This window comes from Strix aluco, chromosome 1, assembly GCF_031877795.1.
Source record: "Strix aluco isolate bStrAlu1 chromosome 1, bStrAlu1.hap1, whole genome shotgun sequence".
In the NCBI taxonomy this organism is placed as follows: domain Eukaryota; kingdom Metazoa; phylum Chordata; class Aves; order Strigiformes; family Strigidae; genus Strix; species Strix aluco.
The window spans coordinates 57231886-57251507 of NC_133931.1; the positions used below are offsets into that span (position 1 = coordinate 57231886).

A 19622-nucleotide genomic window follows, 5' to 3' on the forward strand; every position below is an offset into this window, starting at 1 on the left:
TTGTATGCATCTAATTTATGTACACTTTGCCTGTCACTATAATCAAAAGCCAAAGGAGAACGAGTCTTAACCCCTTCAAATGATCTTATTATGTTGTATCTAATCAAAGAACAAACACACTGTTTATGAATTCTGTTTGGAGCTACTTTATTACCAAGTTGAAGGTAAGAACCATTGTATTCAAGGACAAAATTCAGTTAACACAGTTCTCACTTACCTGATAGAGGGCCACACAGAAGAGGAACAGTACCATATAGATGATTTTGTACATGACAATTCTACCCTCAAAGCTGACAAAGAAGAACATGCCCCCACAGACGTAAATCCAGTACTTGATGAACATAGCCATCACCAGCTTCCCCAGGACTTTCATAATATCCTGTTCATCCTCATCATCTTCTTCCTCTTCCTCCTCCTCCTCCTTCTCCTGCTCCTGTTCTTCTGCCACTTCTCCCTCTTGCAACTCCTCTTCTGCAAATACAGAGTCACATTTGGCTTCTGTCTGTTCTGGGGACTTTTAGTAAAAATTGAAACAGGTGGAAAGTAAAATTTCTGCACACAACACAGAAACTTAAAACACAATATTCACAAGAGACTGTATTTCTGAATCATACAGGCCTCCAGAGCAGGGGAAAGAGTTTTAACTTCCTATGAGCTTCAGCCTGCTCCTGGAGCCATACAGTGCATAGCTATACATCCTTACCAGACACCCGTCTTCACTTTTTGTCTGAAATGCAGGCAGCTGTAGTGGAAAATTAGAGCCTAAGGGTTGTGTAATAGATAACAGTCAAAACACTTTCCATGGCAATACCTATACTCCCAGGCAAGAAACCTTTTAAACTGGAAAACAAAGAAACCACCAGCACCACCAGAAACCTCTAATTTTGAGTTTAAACTTTAAACTCTCATCTTGAGTTTGTACCTCTCATCTTGAGTTTCGTCCTTTAGAGAATATTGTGGTTACCTCCAAAAACCACAAGCAAGAGAAAACATTACCATAAAATCAAACAAGCTTAAAAATATAAATGCCACACTGACACTGCTGTTTTTCAAAGAAACTACCACTTATCCAGCTTCTTCTGCTGTACCTGAGCCATTGCAGAAAAGACAGGCTCCTTTTGCCCTATGAAGAAGTCAGGATTCCCCAGCTATTAACCTTGTGAGGTTTGTGGAGGGCAGGGTAAGCGTCCCCCCAATAGCAAGCACATGAGCAAGTATCTAGATAGAACAGGGCTTGTCAAACTCATAGTACGTAGCTATAATGCTTTTCTTCCCATTGAGAACAATATTGAGACCACCATCAATAGGCTTGGCCACTCCTTTTGTCCCATTCACCATCCCTCTCCTCAGACTCCTTCCTTGCTTTTGACTCGCAAATCCTTGAAGTGTCCAGCTCTGACACTGATCAGATGTTTTACTGAGACAAATACTGTAATTAATCAAACAGGAAACTACATCACTGCTTCCAGGGCTGGCTTTCTACCATTTCAGGCAGTTGAACTTGTTCAAATCAGCATCCAGGAAAGGGCAAGGAAGGTTTGGTCGAACACGCCCAGAAGCAAAAGAGGTTCAGGCCACCGAGGTGTTAGGTGAGCTGAAAATGTAGCAGTAAACTTTGCTCTCAGGTATGCTTCTGATAGCATGAGCCCCTGCACTGAAAATATTTCCCCACTGAAATTAGTAGTTTAACTTCGGGTTTTATACAAGTGTTTATGTACAAACACAACTTCCAAGGAATTTAGCAACTGACTTTTCCTATGTAAACTCTTCTTTTCCTGTGGTTAAACTCCTAGGGCAATTAATCTGCAGGTTTGAATCTGGGACACAGGAATAAACTTATTACTTGAAAGTTCTGTGACATTTCTCAAATGAGACATTTTAATTACCTTCCAGTAAAGAGAATTCTCATTTTATTTGAATTTCTAAAGTTCAAAGGTGTTTTATTTTTATATCCCAAGAGACAGTTGCACACAGATTTTGTAATATCTTTCTTAGCTAATGACAGGTATCTTGCTAAGTGCCTTCAGCATCACAGAAATGCAGTAACTGAAACTTCTATCATGACTGAGGGACTAAATTGGATCTGGCTTTACCTTTTTCTTCATTTTCTTCACTTCCAACTTTGACCTCAGATAAAGTAGCTTCTTTTAGCTGAAGTGCTTTCTGTTCAGTGAGGTGTTGCCTAAGCAGTAGCCAGAAAGTAATTGTGAAAAGAATCTGCAAACAAAAATCAAAACAAAAACAACAGAATAATTGTATATTCTATGTCCTACTAATACAGACGCATGTTTTCTTAAATTTTGCATGCCTTTGATGCCGTCATTTCCATTTTCTGATGGACAGAGAAACAAAGTGCATCTTTGTGGAAGTTAAGTCATTTAGGAAACATCCTGCATTAAAACCAACTTTATTTCATTTGCACTTTTCCATCGAGTAATAACTTACTCTGCATCTTTTCTTAAAGGTATTTACCTACATGGTTCTTTTAATTCAGTTTTTAACTACTGTTTTATAAGTTTAACGTCTTCTCATTATGTACTGATTGGTATAAATTCCATTTGTTATTTTTTGTTAATTTTTCTTTTTTTTCAGGGAAGAAGCACATGCAGGTGAGTGTATTGTCATTATTTGGGTTTGGCTAGCAAGACCTGCCTTCAGGAATCACAGGTCCCAGAGACTATGGAAAAGTTTGAAGCAAGGAAGACACACCCTTGGTGGAAGAGGATTAGAGCAGGGAATACTTAAGCAAACTGAGCATAAGTAAGTCCATAGGTCCTGATGGGATGTACCCACAAGTGCTGAGGGAGTTGGCTGATGTCATTGTAGAGGCTACTGTCAATAATCTTTGATTGACTGTGGTGACTAGGAGAAGTGCCAGAAGACTGGAGGAAAGTAAATGTCACTCCAAGAAGGTCAAAATGCAGGATACAGGCCAGTCAACCTCACCTTGATCCCTGGGAAGGTGAGGGTGGTGAGACACTGGAACAGGTTGCCCAGAGAAGCTGTGGATACCCCACTTGGAAGTGTCCAAGGGCAGGCTGGACGGGGCTTTGATCAATCTGATCTAGTGGAAGGTGTCCCTACCTATGGCAGGGGGCTTGGACTAGATGATCTTTAAAGGTCCCTTCTGACCCAAACCATTCTGTGATTCTAAGGTGATCAAGCAGCTAATCCTGCAAAACATTTCCTGGTGCATGAAGGACAAGAAAATCATCAGGAATAGTCAGTGTGGATTCACCAAGGGGAAGTCATGCTTGACCAACTTGATAAACTTTTATACGATGAAATGACTGGCTTGGTAGATGAGAGGAGAGCTGTGGATATTGTCTACCTTAACTTCAAGAAGGCTTTTGAAACTGTCTCCCATAAGATCCTCATAGACAAGCAGATGAAGTATGGGCTGGATGGACTAGATGATCTTCAAGGTCTTTTCCAACCTAAATGATTCTGTGATTCTGGATGAGCAGACAGTGAGGTGGATTGAAAACTGGCTGAACAGCTGAGCTCAGAGGGTGGTGATCAGTGGCATAAAGTCTAGTTGGAGGTCAGTGACTACCAATGTACCCCAGGGGTCAACAGTGGGTCTAGTCCTGTTCAAACATCCTCACTTATGATCTGGATGATGGGTCAGAGTGTACCCTCACCAAGTTTGCAGATGACACAAAACTGGGAAGAGTGGCTGATACACTGGAGGGTTGTGCTGCCATCCAGAGGGACCCCAGACAGGCTCGAGAAATGGGCTGACAGGAACATCATGGAGTTGAACAAGGGAAAGTGCAAAGTCCTGCACGTGGGGAGGAACAATCAGTTTACGCACCATTACATGTTGGACACTGACCAGCTGGAGAGTAATTTGGCAGAAAAGGCCTGGGAGTCCTGATGGACACCAAGTTGAACATGAGCCAGCAATGTGCCCCTACAGCAAAGAAGGGTAATGATATCCTGGGCTGCATTAGAAGGAGTGTTGCCAGCAGGTCGAGGGAGGTGATCCTTCCCCTCTGCTCAGCACTGGTGAGGCCACAACTCAAGTGCTGTGTCCCATTCTAGCACCCCAGTACAAGAGACACATGGATATACTGGAGAGAGTCCCACTGAATGGCCATGAAGATGAAGGGACTGGAGCATCTTTCCTGTAAGAAGAGGCTGAGAGAGCTGGGACTGTTCAGCCTGAAGAAGAGAAGGCTCAGAGGGAATCTCATCCAGTGTCTATAAATACCTGAAGGGAGGGTGGAAAGAGGACAGAGCCAGGCTCTTCTCAGTGGTGGCCAGTGATGGGACCAGAGGCAATGGGCACAAACTGAAACAGAGGAGGTTCCCCCTGAACATCAGGAAACACTTTTTTCCTGTGAGGGTGACCAAGCACTGGCACAGGTTGCCCAGGGAGGTTGTAGAGTCTTCACTCTTGGGGATATTCGAAAGCCATCTGGGCATGGTCCTGGGCAATCAGCTCTGGATGTCCCTGCTTGAGCAGGGGAGTTGGACCAGATGACCTCCAAAAGTCTCTTTCAGATTCAACCATTCCATGATTCTGTGAAATTTACAAAGTCCATTACATTCAGCCTAAAAAATCCTTCCAGACATCTTCTATTAGTTTTATGGGTGTGGCTAAATCATCACATATACACAAGAGTTTCCTTTCTTGACACTGGCTAGTTTTAGATAAGATATTTGATAATAAAATAATAAGAAACAATGTCAAAGGGGCTGATGTATTAAGACAGTTAAAACTCCTTAGAGATTTACAAAGTTATTGAGAGAAACTGTAGAACTTCTCTTGCAGAACCCCTTGAGCTTTAGCTCTCTTACTAAACTAGCCCTACCTTTACGAGAGAAATAATACAGCACTCACTAATTTTCAATTGCATTAAAGACCCAGAAATGGTTGTCCAAAGGGCTCTGCCAACAAGGAAAATCACTTACAGAATAACGTTAAATGGTAATTAGGAGTCACAAGGGAAGTGATTCACTTAGTGCAAGGGAAGCAGTGCCAACTAGATGCACTCTCTGAGACGCCCCTCTTGTGTGCTCTAGAAACAACTTCCTATTTATGTTCATTCCCTCCCTCAGAAGCAAACTTGCCAAACAAAATGCATTTTGTAGCACTTTCAAGACATCAAAGAAAAAATCTATCATACACTGACATCAACAAACTCTCTTGTTTCTGACCTGAAATGGATTCCAATTCATGCTACTTCATGTGTAAGGATAAAGAATTAAAGCTCAGACACAGCTATGTACTGCTCCTTGTGCCAAATCATAAGGGAGTCAGTAGTGTTGGTAATTGCAATGACATCACAGTTCCAGTTGCCATCATATTCAGAGACAGACCTGACAGCCCATGGCTATTAATCTAACAAATCAAATCACATCTAGTTTTGCATCCAGTTTATAAAACCAAACAAGTGAACAATTCCCATCCACTAAGATTTTTCCACAGAATTATCATGCAAATCTACAAAGATGTCTGACACATTTGTTTTGGTATTAGCTTAACAAGTGAGAAGCAGTTTTCTGAACACTACTTTTAAATCTATCCTTTATTGTAGAACTGCTACTGAACGTGGTTATACTGAATACTGAGGATTCACTCTTGAAGAAATGCCAAGAGATCCACATTTTTTATTACAATATGTTTTGTGGTTTCATAAATAAACCTCAGCTGTTTGTAACACCTACCTTTGATGCCAACTCCCCAGGTTCCTTTCTTTCTAAAAAACCGGATACTTGAGGAAGCTCATCATTCCTGAGCTCAATACTCCATATATACTGCAATGTTAGCAGTAAATTTCCATAGAAAACCATGAATGGTGAACTGATCATGGCGTATTTCCTTCGGTCCCGAATCATCCACAATGTGCAAGACCAGATCAGTAACACGAAAGTCAACCAGCTGTGATATGTGATACTCCATGCCTTGTGGAAGGAGGAAAGAGAGGAAAAAATGTTCATGGATACATTCAGGAACAACATTGATGCATATTGCCAGCTACACTTACATTCGTTTCTCTGCTTAGTGCCGATTTTCATTGTCATGAGACTCTCATCCATATTAATCAGCTACTGGGCCAGCTAAAATAAATCCCTTGGAGAATGTGCAGAAAGTGGATTCTTAAGAAGTCCACAGCTGAGGGTGAACCCTGCTTTGTGCTTTAATTACACTTTGGTAAAGTTTATAAGCAGACTCATTACACCAAACTAAAAGAGATGGAAAATACAGACTAACTTTTGGGCACACAAGATCTTGCAAAAGTAGCAGCAAAGAATTCAGAATAGGAATAGCAAAACATATTCAATAGCTACTACATTCAAGGCCTTTGACAGACTTACAAAACTATGCTAACTCCATACTGTTCTAGCTTTTGTGGAATCAATTTAAAATGGAAAGTTATGGTATGCACACTGCACACACCTAACCTGAAGAACATTTAGTTACACTAACCATGTTACACTACTTGAAGTACTCACAGATACAGAACATTTTCTGTAGCTTGCAGAAATCAGTTACTGAAAACTGCTCTATTAAACACTAGGGGAAAAGGACTGGGTTTTTAAATATTTTTGATTAACAATGTATTATTGAATTAGAACTAAATTCAGCTATAGATATGCTGTATATATAGGTATAACTGTGGTATATATACAGGTATAACTGTGGAATAACTGCCAACTAAACATTTTAGATTCCTTCTCAATTTAAATAGAAAAGTATGATACATTAAGAATATTTCAATCAGTTTAACTCAGTCTGCTTTGAAATTATGTCTTTTAAGGGTATGCAAAAAACACTAATATACTACTTCTCTGTCCCCATATAAGAAAATAACTTACACTGAGCTGTCTTTGTCTATGATATAAGTGGAACTTGCATCAGATCACACCATAAATAAATTCATACATGAATTTGGGTCATATAAAATAGGGATATATCACTAAGAAAAAAGCTAGTAGTGTCTCAATATTAAACTACAAGAAAGCTCTTCAAATATATCTTCTTCTTTGATATTGAGACATATGACCCTAGAAATGAATTAAAAAGGAAATGTAGATTAAATGAAGCATGTGAGTTTAAAAAATAGGAAAAAGAGGCATTATGTCAATATGAAAACAATTACTCGCTATGTCTCAGAATGCATCATGCCAGCTCCAGATTCTGCACAAGGAGTCTGCCTTATTTAGTTCAGAAACTTTTCCTGCTAAAGGACAGCAAATAAAATTTCAAACTTTATGCAAACAAAAAGCAGCCAAGCTAATTTGTTTTACCATTTTTAATGCAAAATTGGGCCAAGAAACTTTATGGTTAATTTCATTATAGTTGAAACTTTTCCAAAACAGTAAAACCAAAGCTTGCATTGGGAATATAGAGAGAGATCTAATCATTATGCTGAAAACTTGCTACGGCACAGCTCAAGGTATTTGCATCAAGTGGGCTTAAAAGCAAGCAAGAACGTGAGACAGAGAAACAAGGGCAGTAAGTAAAACAATATTAAAATCTTGCTTGGCACAAATTTGTATTTTCCTTGAGACCTTTCTGTGTCAATATAGGAAATCAGTCTTTACAGATCTCTTCTTCTCAGAGAGTAACTGAAGGCATGCTTCAACCTGAAATAGGAACTGTATTTTTAAAATTTACTGTATCACTATGAAATGCTTTAATTTTGTAGTTAAATTTCTCAGTGGAGCAAAAGCATGACAAGCCTGCTTTTGCAGAAGCTTGGGAATCAATAGAAAACTGAGTCCCAGCAGTTTTCTGACATTCAACAGACAACAAAACCCAGGGCTCTCAGTCTCAGAAATGTGATGCTTTACCCAGAACCCCATGTGTTGCCCTATTTATAGGTCTATAACAGGCCTGGGAATTATGCATTAATAACCTAAAACGGACCCAAAATGATGCTGACAACACATTGATATTTTCTAACCCTGATGCAAACACTTAGTGAAAACCAACCAATGAGATTACTTTCAGGAAAACATTGAGAAGACACATTTATTTGTAAAATTAACAGCATTATTTTTTTTTGTTGCCAGTACTTACCATCATGGCTATCAGAGCACAAATGTAACTTTGTTTCATGATAAATTGGAATACAGAAACCAGGGCATGTAATTTAACATTTTCTTTTTCCTCCTGAGTAACTTCCTCTTCCTCCTCCTCCTCCTCTTCCTTTTCTAAGTAGAAAAAGAAATTATTATTTGCAATTCATGCTGGTCTAAAAGTTGTATATGCACTCTCTCCTGGAATGATTTCATTTGTAACCACTCTGACGGCTACTTCTACAGCAGTCAGCAAGCTCAAGATGGGAGCAAAAGAAAAACTACATTTTAGCACAGTAAAGCAACAAAATCCCTGCAGTTATGTTTTGGTAGGCAAAGTATTTTGTATAGTATATGCCTACAGCCCAGTTTACAAAATTGTCATATGGTCAGCCATCATTGTAAGGTGACCACAATTATTCAACTTCAATAGGCCAAAGAGTTTACCAAAACTAAAAATGGTAGAGGCAGTGAGTGGAGATACAGAATAAGAAAAAAATATGGAACTAAGGGTAATTCCCAGGCAATTCACTACCTGACATATCATCCGAAGGCTCCCATTTGTACTGTGGTGTTGAATACATGTCTGCTTTGGCTGGACCATTTTCTAATGGCAGTGCAGGGTGGATGGTGTGATAGTCAGCAGGGTTCCCGTTCACTGTTACCAGCAGCACCTGGCAGAACATCGGAGAGAGGCACTGCATTTAGGGTGGCTTGTAGGAGAATGTGACTCCTACTTCTGTGCTTCGCTACTGTTGGATTGCCAGTGTTAACAGAGCTTTACAAGTAATTGCAGTTACTTCCTTCCAAAGAAATTGGTATGTTATAGTCATGTTGCAAAAGTAGCACATAACAGCTTCCAAAATTAATTCTTATTTTTTTATGTTATGTCAATAAAATCACAAATTTGTTTCAGTGAAGTTCTTTAGCAAACAGCAAAATGCTGCTGCAACTTTGAACTTCTGTAAATATTTCTTTTAAAAGATTTCAAGTTTTTTTTCAAATTCCCAGAATGTCACATTGCATTAGGTAACACTTCAATTTACACACAAGCAGTCTGAAAAGGAATAAAAGTGTGGATACACAAGCAAAAGCAATTATGTTACTGCAGTCAGCTGAGCCATAGTAAATGACTGTTTGTGTGCTCTTGGCCTGTCCTACCTATGAAATTAAATGGAAAGAACAGTGTAAAGGTGGACTAAGTTAACACATCCACAGCTCAGGAAGGCTAAGGTTGACCGCATGGCTCAGTGCACAGACAGTACTTTGGTGAGCCCATCTTCAGACATCCTGCCTTTCCCAGGTTAAATTGGTGTTTTACAGCCACTCTAAGAAAGCATCGTTATATCTCCTGTGTTTAACTTAAAGCTGTAACGAAAAATTCATCCTCCTTCTTAGGCAAACTAATATGTCGAGATTTTCAGACTTTAGTTCACATCTAATTATTTCTAGTAGTTATGAAAATAATGGCTATAAATTACTTCCAATTTTAAATTATTAGTGGTAAGATCTACATTTGCTGCCGTTAATAAAACCAGCTGCAGTAAGTATTGTTACTGATGCTGCATTTATGCCACCTGGTAGTACTAATTCAACACTCTTTCACTGTTTTATTTTTGTGACTTCAATTTTAGCCCTCGTGCTTATTTGGATTAGGGCTCCAGCAACCACAATCATAAATATCTCTTGTATTGGCAGAAATTCACATGCAATGGGTTACTGATGGTAGTACATGCTGAAGACTGACTTCTGCTTAGACTGTAGGAGAGGAGATAGGAGCATATTTTGCCTGTCAAAACTATGCACAGGCATGTGTGCACTGTTTCAGAATAATATCTGGGTTATGTTCAGTTATATTCAGCAGCTACACCAAGCACAGGCAGGGGAGCACATTTAGATTTGGCTGTAGCTGCTCCCAAAGTTCATCGCATCTAATCTCCATTCTTCTGTGTATGCTGAACAGAGGGAATGTTTCTGCTTTCAGAGTCTGCTAGGGTCTATAGCAGTCAAGATAAATGGATCATTTGCTGTCTGTTCAAACAAAGACTTGGATTTTCTGTAATCTGTAAATTGAACTCATATGTGTTGTCAGTCATGCTTTAAGGGCCTCAGCATTTCAACGTCAATGAAAGAAAAAAATACAGCAAGGAAGCTAAATCAAGTTTAAAGATGGCTTGCATTAGAAAGCATATTTTGATATCTTATTTAAACCCAATGAAATAGCAAAGATCGTTTGCCAGTTGGTACTACTACAAGCAATTTAATTTCAAATCATCAATTTTAGGGCTAATCGGTGGTTTCTCAGTGCAATTATTAAGGAAGCAAAAGACAATTATATTTAGGATAATCAAGGTTATAGGGTAAATGGCAGGCTAACCAAAATAAAGAAGTTCTAAAGATGTCATCTAAGGTTTTATCTGTATATATCAGTGTAATCTGTATTTACACACATTAAGAAGAATTACAAGATTACGAAGACTAGTAGTATACTAACATCCGATGGCTTGTATTCATCTTGGGTCATTGACAGAAGCTGCAAAAAGCAATGCAAGGACAAATTATTAAAGAAGCATGGCTCAAGCATTAATAAGTCTAACTTTCTGAATACATGCATGCATATTTGCTGACTTTTGCAGATTTGCACTAAGAAATTCAGAAAGAATTCTTAAGAAGCTAGCAAAATTTTACACTATGCTCCACAAACTGATATTTAGTGTGCCATAGCATTAACATAACTCTACTGTATGTTTCTGTGAATTAGAAACCAAAACAGAATGTTGCATTGAAATTTTAGATACTAGGTCAAAGAATTAATCAGTATGGTGTTATACTGATTAACTGCTTTCTAATGTCTTTCTAATGATCTAATGCTTAAAAACTGTCTTTAAATGATCATTAGAATTACTGTAATTATAAAAATACTTGCAATGAAATGTTTATACTAATATAAAATGTGAAACTTCATTCATTTGCCAGCTCATTTACCATTACTATTATAATGACAGAGCTCTTGAGGCTTGAGTATATGTGGCCTAACAGAGTGTTTGTATACCCCAAATTTGACTGCAACTTGTCAAATGAAATTTTGCACTGCAGCTGTTGAGGACAGATGGTAGAAAGCTGGACCTTTCCAGGAGCTTTTACACCAACTGCCTTAACTGCCCTGCTATAAATATCCAACAAGGACACCAGTATGCTCAGAGGAAGATAAGCTGTTAGCCCCCCTTACCAATGACCATGCTAATTAGTAATTACAAGGCAGACCAAATATTTAGATCAGGATTTGGCTCTCTGACAGACTTTCTAGCTGTTTTGCACACAGGTAACAGCCTCATGTCAAAAGCCTGGCCCTAAACTTCTTAAAACGCGGAAGCTGAAAACAGAGAGCATGCTCTTCCTTTACTTCCTTACACTGGTTCTAATTTTTGTTTTATTAAATTTTATAAAATATATTCCTACTCTGCCACACAGCCTTGATATTGTACCTGATTTATACAATCACATGTGAAGATCTTCTTACTTGCAACCTATATAATAATGTTGCTTCCCTTAACTTCAAAATAACTGACACAATTGACTGAAATTCAGTTAATGCAGAGACCCTTCCCCCTCCAGCCTTACTTTTCTCTCATCAGTTGTATAGTGGCTTGCATACCACAGACTGCGTCTTCTCTCTGCTGTCATTGGAATTGGGCTGCAGGCTATTTCTTTGTCATCTTCCCTGCTAACAGATTTCTCTTCGTCAGGCATCTGCTAAACAATACAAATGACAAGACTAGTTATAGCTCTCTAAACAACAATCTTAGCAGAGCAATTTAAATTTTCCTCTAATTGATGCTTCCTCTCCAAAATATGTCTTTGAAATGTCTTTTAGTGTCTAATGCACTCAATCTATGACAGATGACTCTTACTGAGATGACACTTTCAGAAATGATGACAGAGCTTTTCTATAACGGGTAGTTCGTCAATGCCAAGATATTTCCTGATAGTTACAAGACACCAGAATTACACAGATCTCCACATACTACCTTACCTTACTATATAGTCATACCATAACCTAGTATACAGATGTTTAATTTTTAAGGCAGTGTATTGAAAGAAAATTCATTCTTCTCATCTGCCTATACATGCAAAAAGCCAATTTTGCTTCACTGAACAGCTGAAGAACTGAAAAAATCAAAACCTTTTGAGCATATGTATTCACCATTAAAGGATAACCTAACTCACCAATCCATGCCTCAATACGTAACAAAGTAGTCCGTGCTGGTCATCCATCTAGGCTCATCTAGTCTTGCTTCTGAGCCAAGCCATAAAAACACCAGTGTGTGGTCATGCTCACATGGAGGACAAGATGACTGGAAAAAGCCAATACAGATTTACCAATCATCTGATTGCTTTTTATGCTGAAACAACTGGTTGAGTGGATGAAGGGACATCTGTGGATGTCAGCTACCTTGATTTTAGCATCTTTGACAAACTGTCCCACAACATCTTTGCTGACAAGCTGGTAAGATATGGACTTGACAGATGGACCACAAGATGGGTGGAGAACTAGCTAAACTGTCTTGCTCAAAGTATGGTAATGGCTCAAGGTGAAAATGGTAGTCAGTCATGAATGGAGTTCCTCAGGGACTGCCACTAGGTCTGGTACTATTCAGTATCTTCAGAACTATCATCTGGATGGAATTTCACCCACACGAAGTTTGTGAACGACACTGAACTGAGAGGTGAGGTAGATGGGCCAGAAGAAAGAGCCACCATACATAAATAAGGTAGAGATGGGCCAATAAAAAATGCACAAGGTTTAACAAAGATGAAGTCCTGCATCTGGAATAAACCCACATAACAGTAAAGGCTGTGGACAGAGTGTGTGGGAAGCAGCACTGTGGAATAGGTTCAGGGAGTCCTGGTGCATAGCAACCTGAACATGAGCCAGCAGTGAACTCCGGCAGCAATGAAGGCAAACATGTCCTGGACTGCATCAGCAAGAGTACTGCCAGTAGATCAAGGGATGTGATTATTCCACGGTACCTGGCAAGTGTCAGGCCATACCTGCAATTCAGTTCTGGCATCCCCCCGTTCAAGAGAGACATAGAAAATCTGGAGAGGGTCCAGCAAAAAATTGCCAAGATGATTAGAGGGTTGGAGAAGCTGAAGGATGCAGGAATTAGGGTTTTTTTCAGCCTTCCAATACCTAAATTGTAGTTTTACAGAAGACAGAGGTACTCTTTTCACAGGGAGGCATGGTTATAGGACAAGAGGCTAAGGGCATAATTTGCTTCAGGGAAATGCCTTCTGGACATTAAAAAAATATATATATATATATATTTCATCATGAGAATAATTAATCACTGGCATTGGCTGCCTTTGCTGGAAACATCCCAGACTTGGCCCTGGACAACCTAATCTGAGGCCCTGCTCTCACAAGAAGTTGCATCAGATGATCTCCAGAGGTCCCTTCCAACCTGGACTGTTCTGTGACTCTGTGATTGTCTGTGATCCACATGCTCTATTTCTTCATCTGTGACGGCACTATTACCACTAAATTGAGGAGGACTGCTAATGAACCGCTCTTAACTCCATCTTAATTCCATGGCCCAGCAGGGGTATGGGGCTTTTCAAATAGATTTAATATAGATGTTATTAGAGCACAGTGACAAGCAGGAGACCTGGTTAGCTGTACATAAACCATGCTAGCTTACAGCTCCTCTTTGGGCTGCTCCACACCTCTTCCTGCACTGTGCCTCTTTCTCCGGCAATCTTCAACTTCCCAGCTGAGCTGTCACAAAGCAGCAAAACCTTGCTGTTCATACCAGTGAGAGGAGGAAGCTCAACCATGGGGTGCTAAAGGGAGGAAGAAGGTGCTTTGGAGCCAGTAGGCTGCATGTGAAAGTTGTGAGCATCTCCAGTGCAGTGTTGCTCAGCAGGACTCACTGGCCCCGGGATACCATCAGGAAGAAGCTGCCACTACTGAAGCTACTCTGTTCTCGGCTTTGCGCAATTTCTCATTTTGAACCTTAGACTTTGATTCTACCTCTAGTTTTCATTACTGTTTGTCCTCTCTACTTCCTTAGTTTTCTGGTTTCTCCTCTCCTCCCAAGACTTCATGTGGGTTTTAGATTCTTGTCTCTAATGGAAATAATAAGTATTCAAAATTTCAGAGGAAGGTGTGCAAGAACATGAACTGAATATTATGGAATAATAATAGCAGTGGCTATTCCACTCTACCAATCATTAATGCCTGGATGTTTTTCTCAGAACCAGTGGGAATGGTGAGGATTGAAAGGTAGACTTACCTATGCTTTAAAATACCGCTTTAAAAACCTGTTTTCCTGTGTGTAAAAGTCTTGTAGTGCTAAATATACACATATGTGATTCTAATAAGAAATGAAAAGTGCTCAAGTTGGGTTCTACATTGCTGTTGAACTTACCAAAGCTCAACAAACTTTGAATTACCGAATTCAAAGAATTACCAAAACTCTTCTTCCTCTCATCACAATCTCCACTGGTACCAGTTGTTTAGAGTATTGAGTCAAATCCTTATTCGTACAGGTGTAAGGTCTTGCTTCATAAACCCACCCCTATTCAGCCAAGTATACCAGTGCTTGTGGAACCTGGAACCTGGGGCAAGGTGTTACTGACTTCAGTAGGACTTAAGGGTAGGTTCAGGAACTTTGCTGAGCTGCAGACAAAATATAGACTACACACCAGCTGTAGTAGCATTAATCTGAATTTACCCTGTTAATAACTACAAAACAAGTTAACTAATTGTCATTTTTTATTTCAACCTGAACGATTTGTTTGTAAGGACTTAAAATTTTTCTCTTGTCTATTTTGTCCTTTCTACTTAGCAGATATTTGTATTTTTGCTTCAGATTAAGTCTTACTAAGTTGACTTCTGGTTTGCAACAAAAATATCCATATGCCCTGGTACTTGCTGTTTTACTTAAACTCTATCTACTGCCAACAAAGAGATACCTCATGGTATAAAAGCTAGTTTTCGTCTGAACTTGAGGTGTTTCAAAGGCAAGGTTCCAAATTAGGCTTTTAATGGGAACTAGCTAGTGGTAAGTGTTCCCATTGCTTATGCAAAATCAGCTGATGCAATAGAGTAAGAATAAATCGGGATGCTGGACAGAGGTCTGCAAAGCTACCCATGGGAACAGGACATCCAAACATCCTAGCTGGTTTTGAAACTCTCTCCATTCCAATCCTAATAGTAAGGTCCTATTTTTTAAATCTGGACTTAGATAAACAATGGTTATTAATTTAGCTTTACTTCTCAGACGCAATGGTAGCACATTTAACATACAATTATGTATTTATATTTGATTGTGAAAGACCATTCCTAGCCAAACTGTAAGATGAAATAAACTGGCTTTGTGCTTAAAATATTTGTCACTGCCATTTGAAACTTTAATATAAATGTGGACCATAAAAAACTGTTTATCAACAGCATTTAGTTTAGCACCAGGGGACCAAAACAATACCAAAAGACCTAAGATGTAGACAACGATTTTAGTAACATATTTCTAGCCTAAGAGATTATAGGGAAGGGTGGGAAACCTTGTTTTCTCTTTCTCAGAAGATGAAGAAAAGTCAAAAACCACAGTACTAGTCATGTGATTACAACTTGTGAGAGTCCTTTGACTTGTATAATTCTTCCAGTTCTTCCACTACCTGAGCAATTCTCAAGTGCCTCTGAATTCAAACAATTCTAAAAATTCTTTAAGAGGACTCTACATTAAACTTTGGTAACTCTGTTGATTTCTCTACTATCCCTTACCACTCACTGGACAGAATAAATGGGCCCTATTCATATACTCAGTATTAGCAGTTACAACCATGAGCTAAAATCTCCAGAGGCAGATTGCCTCTTCTTATTTGCAGAGGTAGAATTTCACAAGACTCAATGTTAGAACAAATCAGGATCCAAAATAGCAGACATAAGAAAAGCAAAACTTCCACTGACCGCCAAGGGCGTTTTGGATGGGTAAGAACCATACAGAACCCCACACAGAGACCATACACTGAAATCTCATACGTGCCGTACTTGGACAGACTGGCGCACACACAAAAAACTTCACCCTGAAACTCAAGATTTGAAGTGGACATTGTTCTTGTAAAACTGTTCATCAGCTGCAGTATTCAGAGACAGTCTCAAGAGCATGTGTCTCAGAGACAATTCCTGCTGCAGTCCAGCAAGATTCAGTTCACACAAGAGGGAAAAAACACCAAGTGTACATGTCTTACTCTGTTTTTAGAATCTGCTATGTCAGTATTATACTTAGCTTATATACACCTTTTTAGGCTGAATAAATATTTCCTTATGCATAATCTATCATACACATTTTGTTCAAATCGGATTTTGTTCATGAGATTCTTTTGAATAAAATTTCTAAGATGAGCAACTTTTAACTGTACATGACAGCAGTATGCAAAGAACAACTTCTTTACACCAAACAGTACATAGCATATTGTCTTTGCCAACCATTCAACTATAGACAGCTTAGTGGTGAGATCCTAAATACAGTGTAACTTTGAAATCACTGGGGATTGCAAAGGCAGGTTATATACTTAGTACCATAATGAATCAAATGCACCACAAATTCACAAGTCAAAAAACATTTCAATGAAACCTGGAATACAATTATTTCTGGATTTAAATAATTGAGAACGGAGTCTACCAGAAGAAAGCTAGTAAGAGAAAGATTAGTTCCTGATCTATGGAACCACTAAAGGAAAAACAAAATGCATATGGACAAAAGAAAGCCGTAAGGAGAAAGTGTGTAAAATATGGTAAATTTTGCAAATCTCAGCATCTCTTTCTAATGACAAATACTTGCATTGCAACATTCTGTGCATTAAAAAAAAAGCATTAATGCATGGTACTGTTTTCTTTACAATGTTCTCTTTTTTAAGTGTCCATTTATCTTCAGAGGCATCTGAAGTTCCCGTAGGAGTGCCAAGACTTTGCATTGCCTCTCATGTAGCCATGGGTTTGAGAGACATCAACTTTTCTTCAATAAATCTCTTTTGATACTTACTTGCTCTAGCGCAGTTGCTTAGAAAGCATTTCTAATTTGACTTGTTTCCAGTCCTCAGAGACTGATTTCAGTGTTTTATGGAAATATCTATCTCAGACAACACAAGTAGTCTAAAAGAAAGTGCAGGCAAGTCCACTATAGTTCCTCTCTAGTTTCTGGAGGAACTTGCAGGATTCACTCTATCCTGAGACATACAGGCCCATTTCTCTCCACTGAAAAAGCACAGTAACTAACTCAGACCCAGCACCAAGCTTTGAGATGGTGAAAGTTGGATGAAAACAACCCAGGTACTGGAAATGAATTCCCAGAGATGCTGAGATCACACAGCTCCCACTAACTGCATTTCACATGTGGTTACTCCTCTGTGAGCAATTCTCATGATTTTACTACACAGTTTGTGAGATGTGAAGTTTTAGTTACAGCCCCAATGCTAAAATCATATTATTATCTGGAATTCTCAGTTTTCATTTAAGGAGAGAAAAAAAGCCAGCTTCCAGCTGCTGCAGCTGCAGAAAAAAATAATAGGAAAAAACCCCTAAAAGAACCCAATGCCAGAGGGCACTGGACCACAATCTTGTGACTTTAGAAAAGCCAGTCTTAAGATTTCTGGAAACTTAAGAGACGATTTTATAATAACTCAAGCTGACAGTTCTGGCATCATTCTACTTTTATTATGAAGCCAAATATATGTAAACCCCAAATATCAGACATCTCAATTCAGAGGTGATGTATTTTGTCTGCCTTTTTAAATGTTAAACTGTTACATTATCCATTACATGAAGAAACACCCTTAAAATAAGAAAACCTTCAACATTTTTACTTTCTACTACGAACTCCACTAATTCACAGCTCAGTCATGAGTATTTTCATTGTGGTTCACAGCACTGCTAAATCTGAACTCTAAAACTCATGTCAAGCCTCAGATGATCAGGAGATTAAAATAAATGTTTAGGATCATCCTTTTTATAGTTCCAGTTTCTAAGCTTTTGGGGTTTTATATTCCTTTTTTCCTCTGAAACAAGAAGTAAAAATTTACTTTTTGCCTCCTTTTTCTCTTGTTCTTAAATGAAAGCTAGGATTTTCACTCAGGTGCAGAGATTCGGGAGGAAAAGTTTTAACAAACTTTTTCTCTAAGTCTGATAAAATTGCAAATCTCCATCTTGTCTTACAGTGTCCTGTGCCAGCCTGTATCCTACTTCAGTTCTGCTAGACAAGCCTCACGTTTGCCTTTCATTCAATAGCATCTACACTACTTCATATCGATAATGGCTTTCCAAATCAGAGCAAGCATTATGCTCTGCCATTCTATTCTTTACATAAATAGAACCACTGCTTTTAAGATTAATATCCATGCAGCCCCTGCAAGATCAAACTCTTGAAAACACTTATCAAAAAGAACAAAGTCAAGATACCAGCTTGAACTTGCTGTCTATTTCTCTTAACTTTTCTGAATGTTTGCACCTCTGTTAGAAAATACCTGGATTGGCCAATCTCACAGGCATTAGTCATTAGTGCTAAAAAAGAGAAGGAGTTTACCCTTACGATGGGCTCCTGTAGCCAGAGACGGATAAGAGTTGCGAGGGTGTAGTACATCACCAGTAATAAGATTGGATTAGCATGGTGATACCAATGTAATTCTTGATTTTTGATGATCATCCAAGTGCTTGAGCAGTTTGTCTGAGTAAGAGAAGTGACACCGAACAACCTGTGGATATAAAAAAACCCAACTAACCAAGTTAGAGAATAAACACCAAATCTTAACAATGTTTAAAAATACTTTTTTTTCAGTAATTTCCACTTACCTATAATAGCAATTGCTCTGTTCAAAAATAGCATTTGCCATCTTATCTAAAATGCAGTGAATATTTTCATTCCACGTATTTAGTGAAAAGGAATGGATTTTGCACTTGGGTTTCGACATAAAAAATGGGAGTATAATATTATTACATCTACCATGTCCAATGTGAAAACTTTAAATGACCTGCTCCCTGTAGGCCCAGAGCTACAGAAAAAGGGGAGAGAAAATCTGGCTGCAAGACCATTTGGCAAATCACAGCAACATGACATTTCAGAGTGATTTAGTAAACTGACATACAACACCATTCCACTCATTCTGCCAGGACAGAGCTGTAAAGTACATCTCCTCGGCACATTGGATAGCTTACTGATTTTTTTTTTAAAAAAAGCTACTACTATTAATAAATTGGTATCTAATTATGCAAATACTTATAAATATACAGGGCTCCACTAAATTCATAGTTGTGAACAGAGAAGGAAAATATTCAGAAAGGCAATCGTTCTGGATGATGAAATCATTGAGAAAATAAGAAGAAAAAAATTAATTCCATTATTAGTATTATTGTAGTTGCGCTATTAATATCAATGACATGAGATATTTGACTACTTCTGGAAAAACTGGGATCTCACAATATTTCTATCTAGTAAGAAACTTATGTTGGAAAAAAGGAAAAAAAAATCCCTAACATTTTAAACTTAAGACAAGATGTTAGATGCTTTGTAGGTGTGTTAGATGCTGAAACA

General features: G+C 38.6%; 1 protein-coding gene across 1 annotated transcript in view; it reads right to left on the minus strand.

The window, feature by feature from the left end:
* PIEZO2 (piezo type mechanosensitive ion channel component 2) overlaps window positions 1-19622 on the minus strand; it is a 316515-nt gene that overhangs the window by 87003 nt on the left and 209890 nt on the right. The window contains exons 8-15 of the mRNA XM_074847751.1: window positions 18624-18786; window positions 11656-11787; window positions 10529-10567; window positions 8570-8708; window positions 8036-8169; window positions 5677-5913; window positions 2094-2217; window positions 218-471 (exon numbers count right to left, since the gene is read on the minus strand). Of these exons, the coding sequence (XP_074703852.1) occupies window positions 218-471; window positions 2094-2217; window positions 5677-5913; window positions 8036-8169; window positions 8570-8708; window positions 10529-10567; window positions 11656-11787; window positions 18624-18786 (1222 nt within the window). The remainder of the gene's footprint in view (window positions 1-217; window positions 472-2093; window positions 2218-5676; window positions 5914-8035; window positions 8170-8569; window positions 8709-10528; window positions 10568-11655; window positions 11788-18623; window positions 18787-19622) is intronic.